We start from the raw sequence: 20,563 nt of genomic DNA, 5'->3' as shown, positions 1-20,563 counted from the left end.
ATAAATAAATAAATACAAAACAAAATACATAAATATATTAATTAATAAATGCACAAATAAATAAATGAATAAATGAATACATAAATAAAAATAATACATGGAGCACAGCTGATTTGTAATACATGCTAGCTTGTTCGTAGCTGTGCATGTATTGATTGACCCAGCATTTTAAAGTGTCTATTGTATTGTGCTGGTGTAATATGCATCACAGAAGCATAATAAATAGCCTGCTATGAAATAATGATGAGACTGGCTGTAAAACTGTGACAAAGGGGGGAGAAAATAGCCCTGAATGATGCATCAACCTTCAACTCAAAATGTGTAAATGAATTCAATGCTACTGCCCTTCACTGAATATTACACTGGCAGATAAGAGAAATGTGTGTGTGTGTGTGTGTGTGTGCGTGTGTGTGCTCATCTTCCTGCCTAACATTGGTTTGCAAGTTGAAATAAACAATAAACAAAAGAAGAGATCATTCCAGCTGCGATCTCCCCTTTTTTTTATCCGCCCTGATGATTGTCACCGATACAGTAAGTAGACTCTACAGCACAGGTGTCAAAGTCAAGGTCCGGGGGCCACATCTGGCCCGCCACATCATCTTATTCGGCCCGCGAAAGCAAATCAAACGTGAAATTCCATCCTCATCAATCGAGTTAGTTAGCGACTGAGCGAACTAGCTACCTCTTTTTCTATTCAGCTAGCTGGATAATACCTTACATCACAGGTGTCAAAGTAAAGGCCCGGGGGCCAAATCTGGCCCGCCACATCATCTTATTTGGCCCGCAAAGGCAAATCAAACTTGTGAAATTCCATGTTCATTTATCGAGCTAGCAAACGACCTAGCTAGCTCTCTTTAAATTCAGTTATCTGGCTAACCCCTTACATTATAGGTGTCAAAGTCAAGGCCCGGGGGCCAAATCTGGCCCACCACATCATTTTCTTCGGCCAAAATTTCAAATTGTCCCATGTAAACTACAATTAAAAAAACATGATTTTTGACGTCAAATTTGAAAATGTCGCATAATCCGCCGGTGAAACCGCCGGTGAAATCTATGAAGCTAGCTAGCAACCGAGTTTGTAAGCGACCGAGTGAGCTAGCGAATGAGCGAGCTAGCTAGTGAGCGAGCTATTTCTCTTTCATTGAGATAGCTGGCTAATCCCTTACATCACGGGTGTCCAAATCAAGGCCCGGGGGCCAAATGTGGCCCGCCACCTCATTTTATTCGGCCCGCAAAGGCAAATCAAACTTGTGAAATTCCATGTTCATCTATCGAGCTAGCGAACGAGCTAGCTATCTCTCTTTAAATCCAGTTAGCTGGCTAATCCCTTACATCACAGGTGTCAAAATCAAGTCCCGGGGGCCAAATCTAGCCCACTGTACTGAAACAATTGAAACAAATCATCAAAAATGGATGGCCCGAAGTGAAACAAAATTGTTCACCAGACGCAGCAGAATATTGGAACTACAGGATGGAGTTATCTGTAGTGGATGACATCATATACAAAGGCAGTAAGATTGTCATTCCAAAGACTTTGAGAAGTGAAATGCTCAAAAAGATCCATGAAGGACATCTTGGAATTGAAAAGTGCAAGAAAAGAGCACGACAACTGATGTTCTGGCCTAGAATGAATCAAGACATCACAGATCAAGTGTCGAGATGTACAATTTGCCTCAAATATCAAGCAAATCAACCGGCAGAGCCACTACACCCACACCAAGCACCAGAAAGACCATACCAGAAGGTGGGTGCTGACCTGTTTTCGTGTCAAGGTAAAGATTATCTTTTGGTCACAGACTACTACTCCCTGTATCCAGAAGTTTGCAGACTGCAAGCTACAACAGCAGAAGCAGTGATAACATGCATGAAGGCCATATTTGCTAGAAACGGGATTGCAAACCAAGTGTTTTCTGATAACGGTCCACAATTCGCCAATGAGAAGTTCAGAAAATTTGCAAAGGAGTGGGACTTTAAACACATAACCTCAAGTCCACATTTTCCACAATCCAATGGCTTGGTGGAAAGTTCTGTCAAGACTGTGAAAAGACTGATGTACAAGGCAACAGACAGTGGAACGGATTTCTACCAGAGCTTGCTGGTGTATCGCACAACGCCGCTCGAGTGTGGTATGTCCCCGGCCCAGCTACTCATGGGACGCGTGCTGAGGTCCAATTTACCAATCCCGGAAAACCTGCTGAAGACAAAGGAAGGGGAGAAAGTGAGGAAGATCAAAGAACAACAGAAACAAAAACAAAAGTTCTACCATGACAGAGGAACACGGAACCTACCTGAACTACACACCGGTGACCAAGTACGGTACAAAGACAAAACAGACACATGGTCACAGAAAGGAACTGTTCTGCGTCAGGTCCAACCAAGGTCATACAACATTCAGACAGAGGAAGGTGCTGTTTTAAGAAGAAACCGCCGAGATCTTCTCAAAGAACCAACCATAGCAAGTCAACGAACAGAGACTGTAACAGAGGCTGTTGTAACACCTCTAAATCCAGGACATGCTATCCGAAAATCCTCAAGGAAAGTGAAACCACCTGAGAGACTGATTGAAACCATTTAACATGTTTTTCTAAGTGATCATGGTGAAAAAAAATGATGTGAATGTTTCATGTGGATGATTCATTTATTGTTGCAAAATTTAGAAATACTTTATTCAAGTTTAAGGTTGCTAATTACTGACATAATTAAATTCATTACATTGGTTAAAAGTAAAGAATTCAATTAAGAAAGGGAGATGTAATGATATGAGCAAATCGTATTTGCATGTTCTACTAGTGATGCCTGGCTATAGATCAAAGGTGCATGCGCGCTGCTGCAAGTCAGTCTGATGAGAGCCTACGAGAGCCACACATGTGAATTGCCTTCTCCCTCCAACCAACACAGCCGTCCTAATAAAGAACCTCAACTCTATCCAGAAGTTGTATCATTTACCGAACCCGCTTACACAAAGCAACGCACCCACCACATCATTTTATTCGGCCCGCAAAAGCAAATCAAGCGTGTCAAGTGCCAGGATGCTTGCTAAAGGCCCAACTCTAATTTCAAATTGTCTGTAAACCGCAATAACAGTCATTATTTTTGACGACTTATTCATTAATTTTTGGAGCGCTCTATATGTAATATTGGGAGGGGATGAAAACATTCTCTTAGCTTCCCCAAAGTCATAACGGCACCCGAGAGGAAACCGTAGCTACAATGCGGACCCAATAAATTATTATTATGATTATTATTAATGACTGACACCCTTGCTCTACATAGTAAAGGATCTATTTTTTTTTTTCTCCTGCCGTTTCTTGAATCTTCTGTCGATGGGGCTGTTTTATTCCTGGAAGGTTTTTTTTTTTACACCAGTGGATTGCTCTACTCTGAATCTATAATGTAATCCCCCCCAACATGAGTAGACAGCCATCATTCAAATGTTACGGTGCGTTAGCTTTTCAAGCCATCAGATATGTGAGAAAGCTCATACGTTGAAATCTGAGAGCCAGATGAGGCGGAGTGAGAATTGTGCGGGTGCTCGTCCAGTGTGTGTGCGCGCTTTCACTTTGCTGGGGAACGTGCTTTTTGTGCCTCCACAAGCATTAGCATAGGTGCAGCACCACTCCAGTGGATTGAGCGTGCGTGACTTTATGTGTGTGTGTGTGTGTGTGTGTGTGTGTGTGTGTGTGTGTGTGTGTGTGTGTGTGTGTGTGTGTGTGTGTGTGTGTGTGTGTGTGTGTGTGTGTGTGCGGAAATTCGAACATGTTATTGCATTTGACTGGCTTTGTGTGTACGTCCCTTAGTGTGTGTGTGAGAGATTTTATATTGAGGATGTGCATAAGTGTGTGTGTGTGTGTGTGTGTGTGTGTGTGTGTGTGTGTGTGTGTGTGTGGTGGAAGTGAATTATGCCTTTTTCAGAGGGGAGGGATGCATTTATGTATGTGTGTGTGGGGGATGGGCAAGCACACTGTATGCCTGTTCACTAAGTGTGTATGTGTATGTATATATACACAGACATGTATACATATACTGTACATACAATATATATACACATATACTGTACATAATATATACATATACTGTACATACAATACATATACTGTACATACAATATACATACATATACACACACACATACATATTTCGACACATACATACATATACACACACGTACACGAAGATGTGTCTAAATGTAATAATAATAATAATAATAACTTGTATTTATCAGAGCCTATCAAAACTCTCAAGGACACTTTACAGGCACAGGATAAGAACATTTATTATGATTATGATGGTTGTTATGATTATGGTTATTATTTTTATGATGATGACTATTAATTATTATTATTATCGAATATTTGGATATGTGTGACAGATAGATACAATATGACCCATTCTTGTCTGTACAGGAACTTGTAATTCAAGGTTGCTCTATTAGTTGTGAATCCGATCTGTAAAAAACATATCCTGTAACTGTCCTTGAAAGTTTTGAAAGGTACTTATAAATGAAATGTATTATTTATTCGACCGAATCGATTATCAAACGGAAACTACGGAGAAAAGTCGCCCTTGTTTGATTCTTCCTACTGCTCTTATTTTGTTACAAACAAAATCCCCTTCCGCATCCGCTTGTGCTAGCCCACGTTAGCTTGACGCGGGAAGCTCTCTTTGTAAAGAATGCTTCGTGAAGTCGCGGAGCTCCGAACTGCGCGAGCCGGCAGCACCATCGGCGGCAGCGGGACTTGGTGAGGGGAGAGGGGGGGCAGTTGCAGCAAAGTGTCACGGTCGCATCTCGAAACACGCGCGTAAGCCAGTGAAGCCGGCTGCAAACATTTTGGAATTCATTCATTCAAATTCAAAGAAGTTCTGGGAATCGCGTGAGCATGAAAACCGGCATGGAGAAAACTTCGGGGATTTTATAAAGCCGCCTTTTCGCTTTAAAGCCCTCCTCCCTCCCAACAACCACCTCACAAATACGGCGAGTGAGTGACGTTCGCCTTCCCGGAGAGTCTCGTGGATGTTTCTACTTTCGTTACTCGAGAACCTCCAACTTTGTTCAAGAACAGAACTAAATTTGCCTTTTTATTTTATTTTGTTTTATTTTGCCTGAAGGAAGGTAGGAAGAACGCAATCGGGAGAATTATAAACGCGGGAAGAAGCGGATGTATATCGGGGCCATGGATGTGACGGTTTACCCAGCGCCCCCTCAACCCAAGGCGGCGTCGGAGCACGGCCGACTCGGGCAGCTCTCCTACCCGGAACCGACCTTCGGGACCAAGGTAGGAAATGGGGGGTGTGGGGGGTGGTCACAGTTGTTCATTGTCTGACAGTCACCTTTGTGTTGCCCCCCCCCCCCCACACACACTTTAATTAACTGTGGGGGTGCCTCGCCCTGCCAATTAAATAGTAGAAATTGATTAGCCTGAAGTTAGCTTGAATTATGGCTAGCGCGGTCGTTCTACTGATGTCAATATATGATTTTAGTTTGGTTTTCTCACCAATGTCATAATAATACTAATAATACATTTCATTTATAAGCACCTTTCAAAACTCTCAATGCCACTTTACAGTCACAGGATCAGTTTTTCTGTGGGTGAGCAGCGGCAGCCACATGCGCCAGCGTTCACTCAATCTGGAAAAACTCAAATAGATAGAAAGTTAGCCAGCTCATTCATTCAAATGCAACAAATATGATTTTTGAACATATTCATTTTCTTGATACTTGCTTGGTTAGCTCATTCACTGCCAGGCGATGTCCAAAAACGGGTACACCTTTGACTATTTCATTTGATGAGAAAAAAAAAGAGTTAATTCCTAGGTTATATGGGTCTGCAGTTATAAGAGTTTGAAATGGGGGTGGATGTTCAAAATAAAATACAATAGCGCATTCAACTCGCTAGCTAATAGATAACTACTAATAATTCATTGTATTTATTAGCGCTGATCAAAACTCTCAAGGACATAGCTAATAGATAGCTAGCTAGATAGCTATACAGCTAATAGCTAGCTATATTTACATTAAAGCATCTTCAAATAACTAGCTAATAGTCTATTAGCTATGTCCTTGAGTTTTGAACGGCGCTTATAAATACAATGTCTTAGTAGTAGCTATCTATCTACTGTATAATAATGACTATTATACAGTACAATTTATTTCTTTAATTACAATACCATAGCACATTTATTCTACATAAAATAAGGTATATTTTGTGTCGTTTTAAGGCTTATTTAGTTGAAAATAATGTGTTATGGGGACCTGGGAACGGATTATTCTCATTTTAATGGTTTTCTATGGGAAATTAATGTTTGGAATACACACTTTTCACCTTACACACACTTTCTGGGAACCAGTTAAGTTCGTAAGCCAAGGTATCACTGTATCAGCTATCCATTGGCTCTCTATTAGCTAGCTAGCTTTCTATCTATTTGACTTACTTCCGGGTTGAGTGAACCCTGGCGCGTGTGGCTGCCGCTGCTCACCCACAGAAAAACTTATCCTGTGACTATAAAGTGACCTTGAGAGATTTGAAAGGCGCTTAGAAATGAAATGTATTATTATTATTATTATTATATGAAAAAGGGCACATTATTGTTGTTAGCATCTTAGATGGAGACGTCGCAGCCTAGCGAGTCGCTGCTCGATAGCGATGGAAGAGGATGAAGTGGTTGGGGGGTAGGGAATGGAGGGGGAAAAAAAAAAAAAGAGTTGTTGGGGGTAGGGATGTTGCAGATGAGTGTGGTCGTGGGTGGGGGTAGGGCGGCGGAGGTTTGTACTATATATTTCTCCCCGTGTGCCTTTTGATTCATGGCTCCGTTGCTCTGATAGTGGAGATCGGGTTACCGTGGAGTGGAGATGGGGGGTGTACGGGGAGAAAGACAGGAAAAGCAAAGCCATGCACGGAGGCCGTGAGACAGGAAGAGGTGAAAAGGAAGTAGAATGAGAAAGTTAACGGAAAAAAAGGCGGGTGATGTTGTTTGAAAAGGGAAAAAAAATGTACAGGGGGGGGTCGGCGCTCCACGTGTGGTCGTATATAAAGGGAAGGCCATTTCTAAGTACCTTTCAAAACTCTCCAGGACACTTTACAGTCACAAGATCTGTTTTTTTTCTGTGGGTGAGCAGTGGCAGCCACACGCACCAGTGCACGTCGATACTATAAGCTCAATTTTGAAAGCAAACCCGAAGCTGTAGCAATAAATCCCTCAATAAATAAGTACATAAAAATAAATACATGAATGAATAAATACATAAAAATAAATACATAACAATAAAATAAATAAAAACATACATAAAAAAATAAATACATGAAATAAATAAATACATAAAAATAAACACATAAAATAAATAAATAATACATGAACATAAAACCAAATAAATAGATAAAGAAATGAATGAATAGATACACAAAAATAAATAAAACAATAAACAAATAAATATAAATAAATACAAATAAATAAATAAATACACAAAATAAATAAATGCATAAAAATAAATAGACACATAAAACTAAATGAATAAATAATGAATACATATAAATAAATAATAATAAATAAATACATATAAAGAAATAAATACCTAAAAATAAATAAATAAATACATAAAATAAATAAATGAATAAATACATACATAAAAATAAACAAACAAACAAACAAACAAATAATAAACAAATATACATACATAAATATACCAACAATTGAATAAACACAAAAAAATAAATCCACCAATAAATAAATACATAAAAATAAATACATGAATGAAAAAATAAATAAATGAATGAATACATAAAAATAAACAAACAAACAAACATAATAAACAAATATACATACATAAATATACCAACAATTGAATAAACACAAAAAAATAAATCCACCAATAAATAAATACATGAATGAAAAAATAAATACAAATAAATAAATAAATAAATACGTAAAAATACATAAATAAATAAAAATAAATAAATACATGAATGAATAAATAAATAAATATAAATACAAATAAATAAATACGTAAAAATAAATAAATACGTAAAAATACATAAATAAATAAATAAAAATAAATAAATCAATAGATGCTTTTCTTTGGACTTTTGACACCAGACTCCGACCTGGGGGGGGTCAGTCAGGGGGGGGGGGGAGTGTGTATCTCCACTTTCCCCATCCAAGCCTTTACCAAGTAAGTGTACATTTCGGGTCTCTAACCCTTTTCTGTTTTCTATTGTCCCTCTCCGTCATCCTAATAGTCTCTCTTCAACCTTTCTCCCCCCTTTCTCCCTTTTAACTCCGACCCTGACCCACTTAAGCGCCTGCTTGTTATTCAAACCTTTGCTTTCACACACATGCGCACACGCGTGGGTAATGAGAGGTTGTGGCATGAAGGCACACGTAGCGGAAAAAGACACACATATACAAATTACAAATGATACAAATTGTGAAATCCACATTTTCAAGCCTTTTAAATCGCATTAGATAACCCCCCCCCCCCCCACACACACACACACCCACAATGACGAACGACTACTTTGTTGTTTAGTTCACCCGCATGCATCTATGACGTGTCCAAAACAAAATGGCGGCCATTGCATTTTCTATTTATAATTGTATTTTATTTCTTTTATACTATTTGTAATTGTATTTTATTTATATCTATGCTTGTCTGTGACTGTAAAGTGTCCTTGAGAGCTTTGAAAGGCACTTAAAATGTATTATTATTATTATTATTATTATCTTCTCCAAATCAGACGATGCTAAGCTAGTAACTGTGCCATCATTCCGGCTGGTTACCAAGCTATCTATCAATTTGCTATCTATTAGCTATCTGGCTGGCTTGCTAGCTATCTATTAGCTATATGGCTGGCTGGCTAGCTATATCGCTAGCTATCTATTATCTATATAGCTATCTGTCTGGCTCGCTATCTAGCTAGATATCTGTTAGCCATCTATTAGCAATCTATTTGAGTTATTTCCGGGTTGAGTGAACGCTGGCGCGTGTGGCTGCCACTGCTCACCCACAGAAAAACATATCCTGTGACTGAAAAGTGACCTTGAGAGTTTTGAAAGGCGCTTAGAAATGAAATTTACTATTAGACTATCTATCTAGCTTTCTATCTATTAGTTGTCTATTGGCTCTCTATTAGCTAGCTGGCTAGCTTTCTATTTATGAGTTACTTCCGGGTTGAGTGATTGAAAAGTGACCTTGAGAGTTTTGAAAGCCGCTTAGAAATGAAATGTATTAATTATTATTATTATTATTATTATTATTATTATTATTATAAACAAGACGCCCCCCCCCACCCCCTAAAAAATTAGCTCAACGAATTTGACGAATCATCATGATTGATTCGTGTTGCAAAATCCTAACTGGTCACCATAACGATTATTCATATTTGAACGCAACCGTTTTTGGTGGGGGGGAGGGGGGGGGGGGTCCGTAAAGCTTTGCCTTTGTTACTTTTGTCTCACCATTATTGGGGCAAGTCGGTAACCTTCAAATGATGCAACTGGCCTTTCTTGTTTGCGCGCTAGCCTTTTTTTCCCCGACTTTCTGTTGGCTCTGTAAACCGACGCCTCATTTGCATAACACCAGGCAGCTGGCAAACGGACAAGGGGGGGGGGCAGTTCCACCTGTATACCTGCGTGCATGCACATCAGATTGTTTTAACTTCCTCGCACCTGTTCAAACTCGGACCCACGTGTCTGTTTGACAAGCAAAACAAGAATTAGGTGGGCAAGAACCCCCCCCCCCCAAAAAAAAAAAAAAAATAATAATAAATCCTTCACAGTCACCTGAAATACATTTTGGGGGGCTTTGCATAGAAAAAAATTGCATTCATTTAATATTACTTACAAACAAAACATTTTGGTGGTGTCATGCACCATCTGTTATTTTTTGCTGCTACAGTCAAAGCTGGGTTTTCGACCATAATCCGTTCCAGAAAGCAGGTTCGAAAACCAATTTGGTTGAAAACCGAAACATTTCCCATGATAATTAATGTAATCAATGTGTGCTTTTTTTTTAATCACGATCGATCAATGATCAATGCAAACATGCCTGCACGAGAATAATGCGTCGGTCACGATGAGACGCGACGCAGGAAGTGACGAATAAAGGTTTTCTGATTCTGATGAGGAAGCAGAAGTGAGTCAAGTGGTGCGTTCAGGTGCGCTCAGTTTGGTCGAGAACCCATTTTCGATTGTAAACCGAGGTATAAAAAAAACTACATTTTTGGTCGAAAACCGAATTGGTTGAGAACCAAAACGTTCGAAAACCGAGATTTGACTGTATTTGTATTTTTTTTTTGGACATAACAACAAAACTGTCTCGTGGTTGTCGTCCCACGCTGACATTTTGGATTTTGGTTCACCTTCTCTCCAGTTGGAAGGCGACGCCATGTTCCTCAATATGCAAGAAACGGGCCTAGGCTACGGCGCAAACGAACAGGTTCGTTTATTTCAGCTAAAAATGCCTTACTAAACATGCTAGTTTTTGTCAACATTATCCGCTTTACTATACATGGTGTTTTTTTTCTGCAAAAAAACGCTAACTACTATCATGCTAGTTTTTTTGGGCTAAAAACGGCTTTCTTTACATGCTATTTTTTTCAGCTAAAAACAGCTTACTAAACATGCTTATTTTTTCCGGCTAAAAACGCCTTAGTAAACATGCTAGTTTTTTTTCGGCTAAAAACGGCTTACGATACATGTTATTTTTTTTGGCTAAAAACGCCTTGTAAATGCTATGTTTTTTCCCGGCTAAAAACACCTTAGTATAAATGCTAGGTTTTTTTCGGCTAAAAACGCCTTGCGATAAATGCTAATTTTTTTCGGCTAAAAACGCCTTGCGATAAATGCTAATTTTTTTCAGCTAAAAACACCTAACTATAGATGCTAGTTTTTTTTCTGCTAAAAACACCTTAAAATTCATGCTAGTTTTTTTTCAGCTAAAAACTCCTTCCTATATACCATGCAAAGCAAAAAATATCAATGAAAGACGCTGCGATGGGAAATGACGACCTTCGACTGCTATCGCAACACTACTTGTTGACCTTTGACCTCTGTCGGGCCTCACCTGAATCACACCCTTACCCCTGTTTTTTTTCTCTTTCTTGCTCTGTGCCTCCGACAGTTTCGTGCGCCGCAGCCTCCTCAGCCCTTGAGCAAGGCGACATCTTCAAACCCTTCCTCGCACCACTGGCGGCGGGACGCGGACATTGCCGACGGGCAACGTCTGCCTTGGGTGAATGAATGCGCGAAGATTGACGCTAGTGGCGCTTGCTAATTTAGATCGCATCGGGACTCCTTCAGCTCCAAGAGTTTTTTAAAACTCCAGTACGGCCAAATTTGCTGCTTTGGAAGCAACTGCTGGATCAACATAGGCCACGGGTGTCTAAGTTAAGGCCCGGGGGCCAAATCTGGCCCGCCACATCATTTTATTCGGTCCGCGAAAGCCAATCAAACTTGTGAATATCCATGCTTATCTATCAAGCTAGCGAACGAGCTAGCTAGCTCTCTTTCTATTCAGCTAGTTGGCTAATCTCTTACATCACAGGTGTCCAAGTCAAGGCCCAGGGGCCAAATCTGGGTCACCACTTCATTTTATTCGGCCCGCTAAAGCAAATTAAAATGGTGAAATTCCATGCTCATCTTTCAAGCTCGCTAGCTAGCTGGCTCTCTTTCTATTCAGGTAGCTGGCTAATCCCTTACATCACAGGTGTCAAAGTTAAGACGCGAGGGCCAAATCTGGCCCGCCACGTCATTTTATTCGGCCCGCGAAAGCGAATCAAACTTTCGAAATTCCGTGACGCTAGCTAAATTCCCAACCCAAATGTCAAATTGGCCCATGTAAACAACAATAACACTCATTATTTTTTGCCTTCAAATGTGAAAACATCGGACAGTCCACCGATTTTCACTGTGCCTTTTTTTCCCTAGTCGTACCCGGCGGGTTCTTTGGGCGATGAAGACTTCAACATTCCACCCGTCACCCCCCCTACGGCGCCGGAGCACATGCCGCCGCCTCATCCGCCGCACCGTTCTTCGGGCTCAGCCTATCCACCGCCGGATAGCGATAGCGGATCGGCTACGCATCGCCTGTACCGTCAGCGGGGGGTCCATTTGAACCAAGATGGTGGCGCCTTCGGCCCAGACGGGGCACCCGCGACCAGTACGCTATCGGTGGTGAGTTGCGCCAAAAGTGAAAACCACATTTGCGTCTCCGTCCGTTTTGTGAACATCCCCGCGCTACTATACATTTATTGCCCGTCCGTGATTTATGGTTGCCTAGCAACTATGCAAGGTGCAGAGAGCGCGACGGAGCGTCTGTGCGTTTCTCCATAAAGCACAGGTGTCAAAGTCAAGACCCGGGGGCCAGATCTGGCCCGCCGTATCATTTTATTCGGTCCGCGAAAGCTAATCAAACTTGTGAAATTCCATGCTCGTCTATCGAGCTAGCTAGCCATCGAGCGCGGGCCGAATAAAATGATGTAGCAGGCCTTGACTTTGACATCTGTGATGTAAGGAATTAGTCAGATCGCTGAATAGGAAGAGAGCTAGCTCGAAATCGAGCTAGCTAGCGATCAAGCTAGATAGCGATCGAGAGCCGGCCGAATAAAATGAGGTGGCAGGACAGATTTGGCCCTCGGGCCTTGACTTTGACATCTGTGATGTAAGGAATTAGTCGGCTCGCTGAATAGAAAAAGAGCTAGCTAGCAATAGAGCTAGCTAGCGATCGAGAGCGCGCCGAATAAAATGAGGTAGCAGGCCAGATTTGGCCCTCGGCCCTTGATTTTGACACCTGTGATGTAAGGGATTAGCCAGCTCGCTGAATAGGAAAAAGAGCTAGCGATGGAGATAGCTAGCGATGAAGTTAGCTTGTGATGGAGTTAGCTAGCGATGGAATCAGAATACCTTTATTCGTCCCACAATTAGAGTGGGATTAGCCAGCTCTCTGAATAGAAAAAGACGTAGCGATGGAGTTAGCTCGCGATGGAGTTAGCTAGCGATCGAGCCAGCTAGCGATGGAGCTAGCTAGCAATCGAGCGAGCTGGCTAGTTCATGTTGAGATTGTAAACGGTCTTTTGGGAGATTTTGTCATATTGATAATGATAATTCTAATTTATAAAAATAAATGTCTAATTTATAAGGCGTCGATCTGGAAATCGCCAGTAGGAAAACCTCAATGGCAGATTTTTTTGTCTTGAATTATCTCCATTTTTTATCGAAATTTTCATGTTTGCATGAAATAAAAATCATCTGTATCCAGATTCAGTTTTTGAAAGCAACTATCTATGTCATTTACATACGCATCTGCATTTTCACGAGACAACTAAGTCTCCATAAGCGATGTAAAAAGTGAAAACGCTCAATTAACCCCTACCCTCCTTTGTCGCTTGTTCACGCAGATGCAACAAATGGTAAACTCTGATTCTCGGTTTACTGGCAGCCAACAGCCCATCGACGCCGCACTCGGACCCAAAAACCCGCCGGGCCAGTTGTCCACCATCAACCAATCCCAACTGGGACTCGCTGCCAACGCCATTACCCACAATTCCCCGTCTCCGCCCGGGAGTAAATCGGCCACGCCGTCTCCGTCCAGCTCGGCGCACGAGGACGACAACGATGATGGGTTTAGGGTAAACACACACACACACACACGTTTTTGCCCTTTAGAGGGGACTTAGTGTGTGAGATACTCATGTTTTTGAGACTTGGTGAGGACTTAGTGTGTGAGGTACACACTCACTCACGATTTGCACATCAGTGGGGACTTAGTGTGATAGGTACACACACGTTTTTGCCATCTAGTGGGGACTTAGTGTGAGATGCGCACAAACATGTTTTTGCGACTTAGTGGGGATTTAGTGTGTGAGGCATACCCACACATTTTTGCGACTTAATGGGGACTTACTATATCATTTACACACACGTTTTTGCTATCTAGTGGGGACTTAGTGTGAGATGCGCACACACAAATTTTGCACTTAGTGAGTGAGGCACACGTACACGTTTTTGCGATGTAGTGGGTACTTAGTGTGTGAGGCGCACACCCGTTTTGCCATCTAGTGGGGACTTAGTGTGAGATGCGCACAAACATGTTTTTGCGACTTAGTGGGGATTTAGTGTGTGAGGCATACCCACACATTTTTGCTACTTAATGGGGACTTACTATATCATTTACACACACGTTTTTGCTATCTAGTGGGGACTTAGTGTGAGATGCGCACACACAAATTTTGCACTTAGTGAGTGAGGCACACGTACACGTTTTTGCGATGTAGTGGGTACTTAGTGTGTGAGGCGCACACCCGTTTTGCCATCTAGTGGGGACTTAGTGTGAGATGCGCACACACAGGTTTTTGCTACTTAGTGGGGATTTAGTGTGTGAGGTGCACACCCGTTTTTGCTACTTAGTGGGGAGTTAGTGAGTGAGGTACACACACGTTTCTGCGACTTAGTGGGGACTTGTGTAAGGGGCATACACACACAATAGGCTCCTTTTATTTATGTGTGCATAGGTGATAATAAAATATTTAGCCACTTTTTTTTCCTCCGATCTCCATGGGCATTATGGGAAAAAAAATGAGAAGGTAATGTTAGCTGAAAGCAGACATATCCAAAGTCCGGCCCGGGGGCTAAACACGGCCCTTGTCAATTTTCAACTGACCCGCAGCCCTCCATCAGAATGAAAACAATTGGGCAGTAGCGTCGTTAGCTGCGTGTGCTAAGTGCTGCCATCTAGAGGCTGATCTTGGAACTGAAAATTAGGATAGAGTCATTGACTGAATGAGCCCTCCAAGTTTCTAAAATGGCGACTTTCAAAATGTAACATTTTCTAAAATGGCGTCAAAGAACAAACTAAAATGACTTCTGTTCAACGGTGACCAAAAAAAAAAAAAAAACAACCCTGAACCACCGTCGTCCTTCGTTTCGGCAGGCCAACGCAGGCGAGAAACGACCGGCGACCTTTGACATCTCCAAGAAACCGAAGACACCAAAGAAGAAGAAACGCAAAGACCCCAACGAGCCGGTGAAGCCGGTGTCCGCCTACGCTTTGTTCTTTCGCGACACGCAAGCTAACATTAAGGCCCAGAATCCCAACGCCACCTTTGGGGAGGTGTCAAAGATCGTGGCCTCCATGTGGGACGGCCTGGGAGACGACCACAAGCAGGTACTTTGTGGACACAGTTTGGGTTTTTGTGGGTTACGTTCGGGTTTTTGTAGCATCCAGTTTAATAATAATAATAATAATACAGTACATTGTGTTAAAATTAGCCGTTAGCCGACCAAAGTGCGTCATTTTGATGAACCAGTTGTTTACTCTACGTTCACTCTACCTGGAAGTAACACCTACCTACCTAGCTAGCAGCTGCTAGCCAGGTAGCTAGCTAGCTAGATACATACACAAATAAAATACATAAACAAACAAATACAAACATGGATCAATAAATAGGTAGCTGGCTACGTATCTATGTAGCTAGCTACCTAGATACATAAACAAATGAATAAAATACATAGATCAATATATAAATAGATAGGTAGCTGGCTAGGTATCTAGGCAGCTAGCTAGATAAACAAATAAATAAAATACATAGATCAATAAATAAATATATAAATAGATAGGTAGCTAGGGTAGATAGCTGGCTAGGTATCTAGGCAGCTAGCTAGCTAGATACATAAATAAATAAAATACATAAATAAATACATAAACAAACAAACAAAATACATAGGTAGCTAGCTAGCTACCCACCCTAGCTACGTATTTATATATTTATTTATCGCCTTTCTGCGTTCAATTATGTCCATGAATCAGAATTAGATCAGAATCCTCTTTATAGGCTAAATATGGAGAATACACAAGGAATTTTGTCTAGATTAGATTGGTCGCGCCTACCTGAGGGAAGAAGCTGGAAAAGGTGGTGAGCAGGGTGCGGAAAGTCCACTAGGGTTTTCCATACCCTTGTCTTGGTTCTTGCAGTGTCTAATGTTAATGGACGGTGAGTGGGTGGGGCTTCCTTCACTGGGCTCTCCGGAATCTGAAAGGGAGAAGCTGGAAAAGGTGGTGGGCAGGGTGCGGAGGGTCCATTCGTGCTTTTTCGTGCTCTTGTCTTGGTCCAAAGACTGCATCAATGTTAATGGGGAGTGGGCAGGGCTTCCTCCACTGGGCTCTTTCCGGAATCGGAGGGGTGAAGCTGGAAAATGTAGTGGGCAGGGTGCGGAGGGTCCAGTAGGATTTTTTTTTTCTACAACCCCTTGTCTTGGTTCTTGAAGTGTCCAAAGACTGCATCAATGTTAATGGGGGCTAGATGGAGCTAGGCTCTCCGGAATCAGACGGTAGAAGCTGGAAAAGGTGGTGGGCAGGGTGCGTAGGGTCCAGTTTGATTTTTTTTTTTTCATGCCCTTGTCTTGTAATGTTATGTTTGCCCCCAAAGGTATTCAAGAAGAAGACGGAGACAGCAAAGAAGGAGTACCTGAAACAATTGGCGGCCTACAGGGCCAGTTTGGTCTCTCAGGTACGGCGCACACGTGACATCGCGACGCCGGCGAACCAACCGCTGGTCTCTTTGCTTGCTCAGAGTTACAACGATCCATCTGAGATGAAGCCCCCCCAGCCTTCCTCGTCCTCCATGTTCGCATCCAAGCCGTCCATCTACGGGGCCCAGCAGCCTTCTCACCCGCAGCAGCACCTTTACGCGCCGTATCCTCACCCACCTCACCCCGTTTTGGGTCACCACCCTCACCTGGCCCCGCCTCACGCCCAAATGCACCCCCAGCTCCGCAGTCAGGCTCACCTCGGGGGGCTGCGCAGTCCGCATCGGCAGCTCGGCGCTCACTCGCTGGGGATGGCGCATTCTCCGCAGGTCAGTCCACCGGTGACTAGCGACATCTTTCAAAGTGTATGCTAAATTTGGTGCGCGTGGATCGGGAGTCGCTGGAAAAGGTGGTGAGCAGGGTGCGGAGGGTCCCTAATAGATAGCCAGCTCGACAGCTAACAGCCAGCCTAATAGATAGCCAGATAGCCAACAGCCGGACAGCTAATAGCGAGCCAGCTAGATAGCCAACAGATAGCCAGATAGCTAGCCAGCCAGCTAGTAGATAGCTAATAGCTAGCTAATAATAATAATAGTCATACATTTAATTTATGAGCGCCTTTCAAAACCCTCAAGGTCACTTTACAATCACAGGATAAGTTTTTCTGTGGGTGTGCAGCGGCAGCCACACGCGCCAGCGTTCACTCAACCCGGAAGTAACTAAAATAGATAGCTAGCTAATAGATACAGTAATAATAATACATTTAATTTATATCGTGATAATTCCTGTTATTATATAGATAGCTAACAGCTAATAGATAATCATCTAGCTAATATCTAGCTAGCTAGCTAATAGATAGCCAATATACATACAAGTGTGTGTGTGAGGTGGAAGGAGGGGGGAGGGGTTTAAAGACACAAAAGAGGCAGATGGGGTCTTTGTGAAAGAGTGAAGGAGAAGAATTTGCCCAACAAAAGATGAATAGGTGAGGGGGGGGGGGGGTGAACACAACCACCTGCTGTCCTTCTCTTTCTCACACACACACACACACACACACACACACACACACACACACACACACACACACACACACACACACACACACACACACACACACACTTCCTCTTCAAGCCACAAGAGGCCTTGCCCCCCCCATCTCCTTCCCTGGTGTAATTCAGGCAGGGGGGGGGGGTTCCAAAATTTAGCAAAGGGGGCCAGATTTGGTGTGTTAAAAATGTGAAAGGGGGGCATTCTTTCCATACAACAGCAATTAATTGAAATTCATTTCAGCGAGCCATTCTACCTAGCTATCTATTTGCTCATTTTTAGCTAGCTAGCTGGCTATCTAGCTAGCTGGCTATGTAGCTTACTACCTCGCGAGCTATCTATTTACTATTCCATTGCAGGCCTACTCCCTCCAGCCGGAGTATCAGCCGATGGGAGGCGGTTTGATGACTAGCGGAGCGGTCGTGTCATCGTCGGCGGACTACCACCAGCTGAGTCGACACGTGCTTAACCATCACCCATCTCTCGACTGGAGCGGCGATTACCACGGCAACGGGTATGTGTTTGAAAAAAGTCCTTCCGTTTTTAGCCCGTTCATTTAAAACAAAAACAAAAAGTCAGTCCGCGGATATCACTTCGATTGACGAAGAGGTAGGCACCCAACTGCTTGAAATTAACTCATTGACTGCCAAACCATGTGCAAAAATGTGTCCGCTCCAGTGCCAGGGTTATTGTCATTTTCACTCCGATTGCAGGACCCGCAGAATATTGAGTTTTAGGACCACCCTTCTTTCATCCGGAAAAAAAATAGTTAATTCCTAAGTTATCTGGGTCTGGAGTTATGCGGGCTTGAAATGGGGGCGGATGTACAAAATACAATACAATACAATACATCCATATAGCGCTTGAACAACATCTGAAGCTATAACAAAGCGCTAATATAAAAAAGGAAAATACTGCCCCTTGTGGAAAAGAAAAAAAAACATGGGCAGAAGTCTGGCCAGCGCTTTATTGGCACCCAAACAAGAAAAAACAAAATCTGAACAAATTCGGGAATGGATGAATCAATGCTGCTATTTCAAATTGAATTTCCAGTCAAAAAGGAAAAGAAAATTTACCTAGCTATCCAGCTATCTAGCTGGCTTCTCGCTAGCTAGCTATTTGCTATCTAGCTCCCTGGTCTGCTATCTAGCAAGCTATGTGTTAGTTATATAGCTAGCTTTCTATCTATTTGAGTTACTTCCGGGTTGAGTGAACGCTGGCGCGTGTGGCTGCCGCTGCTCACCCGCAGTAAAAAATATTCTGTGGCTGTAAAGTGACCTTGAGAGTTTTCAAAGGCGCTTAGAAATGAGATTTATTATTATTATTATTATTCAATCAAAATGCAACTTTTGATGAACCAGGAGTCCGAATCCAAAATCTGTATCATTTTTAACTCATTCATTGTCTGACATAGTGCAAAAATGTGCAAGGCCTTCTCTGCTGGCCTAAAAATATATGAATCACAGATTCTGGCGATCTAGCTATATAGCTAGCGACTGTATCTATTAGCTATCTATTCGCTAGCTATTATTATTATTATCATTCAAAAGACCCAAAATCGCCACAACGTCATTTTCCGCTTCCCGTTTTGTTCCCGAATGTCGGATTTTGCTTAATTTTTTCCCTAATTTCTTTCTTCTTGTATCCTCCAGAGGTCCTCAGCGAGATAAAACTTTGTACCTGAGTTAATTTCCGGAACCGAGTGACTCCCAACGTCTTCGGTGACATGCTTCAATGGGAACCGGGCACTCAACTGGACTTGTAACGTCCCCCCCAAAAAGAGACGGACAAAAGTCCAGACTCCATGTTTGTTTACATACATCAGTGTACAGTAACAGCTGACAGAAAAATCGGACTTAATAAAAAAAAAAACTTAATGAATCGTGCCGCATCACTGTGTCCTTGAGAGGAAACAACGAAGACCCCCCCCACCCACCTCCTTCCTGCACATGAATTAGTGAAACTTGCTCAATTTTATCTCCTACTTAAAGGACAACCGACACCATTTTTTTTGTTTGTTTCCTAACTGACGTCAGAAAAACGTTTGATAGCATCTAAAATACACAAAACACGCAGGCGGATATTTTTAGTCAAATGCAAAACACCAATAAAAATGACTTAAAAGTGTCCAAAAACTGCCACAAAATTAGCTTTGAAACTGGGGAGATTTAGAAAGTCCCGCCCCCTTGTTCGTGACATCACGCCAGGATACTCCTTCACAAACTGCCTTGCTCCAGAATCAAAACAATGGCTTCAGATTCGGAGACGATGCTTTCTTGTTACTCATCCAGTCATGAATATGATTCAAATAGTTCTGAAGAGGAAAGCATACATGTTTGCCATCGATTAAAGGAGTCCTTCCTGTACACACATCTTGTCCGTTTTCAAAAATTGGAATTTTATCATCTGGACTTATTTATGAACCCAAAAAGCGATAACTCTGTTGGCTGTGTTTCAATCATTTTTATGTTTTCGTGTTCATCATCATGAGAGAAGTCTCTCTTACCCACTTTCTATCTTTTTGTTCTTGTATTTTATGTGCTTTGGGGCAGATGAAAGGAATCTCTGGGTTACAATGATGAAGATTTTCTTATTTTTTTTTTGATTGTAAAAAAAAAAGTGTGTGTTTGACAATTAAAGTCAGTGCTGCACTGATAAGGAGTCATTACTCCTAAACCTTGGTGGTCTTTTTGAAGTTGATTATTTTCTAAACCATAATAATCACGACACACAGTGGTCAAAGTGACAAAGTACACCATGCACGTCTGGAAAGGAAGACCTCGGCTTATATATGGTGCACCTATTTGGAAATTGCTCTCATTTATTTAACTCACGGGATATCTTAAAGGACAACCGACATCACTTTTTTGTTTCCTAACTGACATCAGAAAAACGTTTTATAGCATCTAAAATACCCAAAACACGCAGGCTGATATTTTTAGTCAAATGCAAAACACCAATAAAAATGACTTAAAGTGTCCAAAATCTGCCAAAAATTGAG

At 42.0% G+C, this 20,563-nt stretch overlaps 1 protein-coding gene across 1 annotated transcript; it reads left to right on the top strand.

The window, feature by feature from the left end:
* Positions 1 to 4,693: 4,693 nt before the first annotated feature.
* tox (thymocyte selection-associated high mobility group box) lies at positions 4,694 to 19,373 on the top strand. The gene is made up of 11 exons (XM_089008264.1): positions 4,694 to 4,976; positions 5,107 to 5,273; positions 10,364 to 10,429; positions 11,114 to 11,224; positions 11,920 to 12,165; positions 13,389 to 13,619; positions 14,921 to 15,154; positions 16,416 to 16,496; positions 16,560 to 16,844; positions 17,922 to 18,076; positions 19,215 to 19,373. The coding sequence occupies exons 2-11, from the start codon at positions 5,157 to 5,159 to the stop codon at positions 19,249 to 19,251; spliced, it is 1,563 nt and encodes a 520-aa protein (XP_088864390.1). The 5' UTR covers positions 4,694 to 4,976; positions 5,107 to 5,156; the 3' UTR covers positions 19,252 to 19,373.
* The last annotated feature ends 1,190 nt before the right edge of the window (positions 19,374 to 20,563 follow it).

The sequence above is a fragment of the Hippocampus bargibanti genome, linkage group LG11 (genome assembly GCF_051943395.1).
Source record: "Hippocampus bargibanti isolate YZ-2025 linkage group LG11, ASM5194339v1, whole genome shotgun sequence".
In the NCBI taxonomy this organism is placed as follows: domain Eukaryota; kingdom Metazoa; phylum Chordata; class Actinopteri; order Syngnathiformes; family Syngnathidae; genus Hippocampus; species Hippocampus bargibanti.
Note: the sequence above shows the minus strand (reverse complement) of the source record. Positions and strands in the feature narration are given on the sequence as shown.

Excerpts from the sequence above, each read along its gene's own strand:
- tox (XM_089008264.1), top strand. The coding sequence starts at position 5,157 with ATGTATATCGGGGCCATGGATGTGACGGTTTACCCAGCGCCCCCTCAA. Across the intron at positions 11,225-11,919 it reads ACGGGCAACGTCTGCCTTGG|TCGTACCCGGCGGGTTCTTT; the intron begins GTGAATGAATGC and ends TTTTTTCCCTAG. Across the intron at positions 18,077-19,214 it reads GGCGATTACCACGGCAACGG|AGGTCCTCAGCGAGATAAAA; the intron begins GTATGTGTTTGA and ends TGTATCCTCCAG.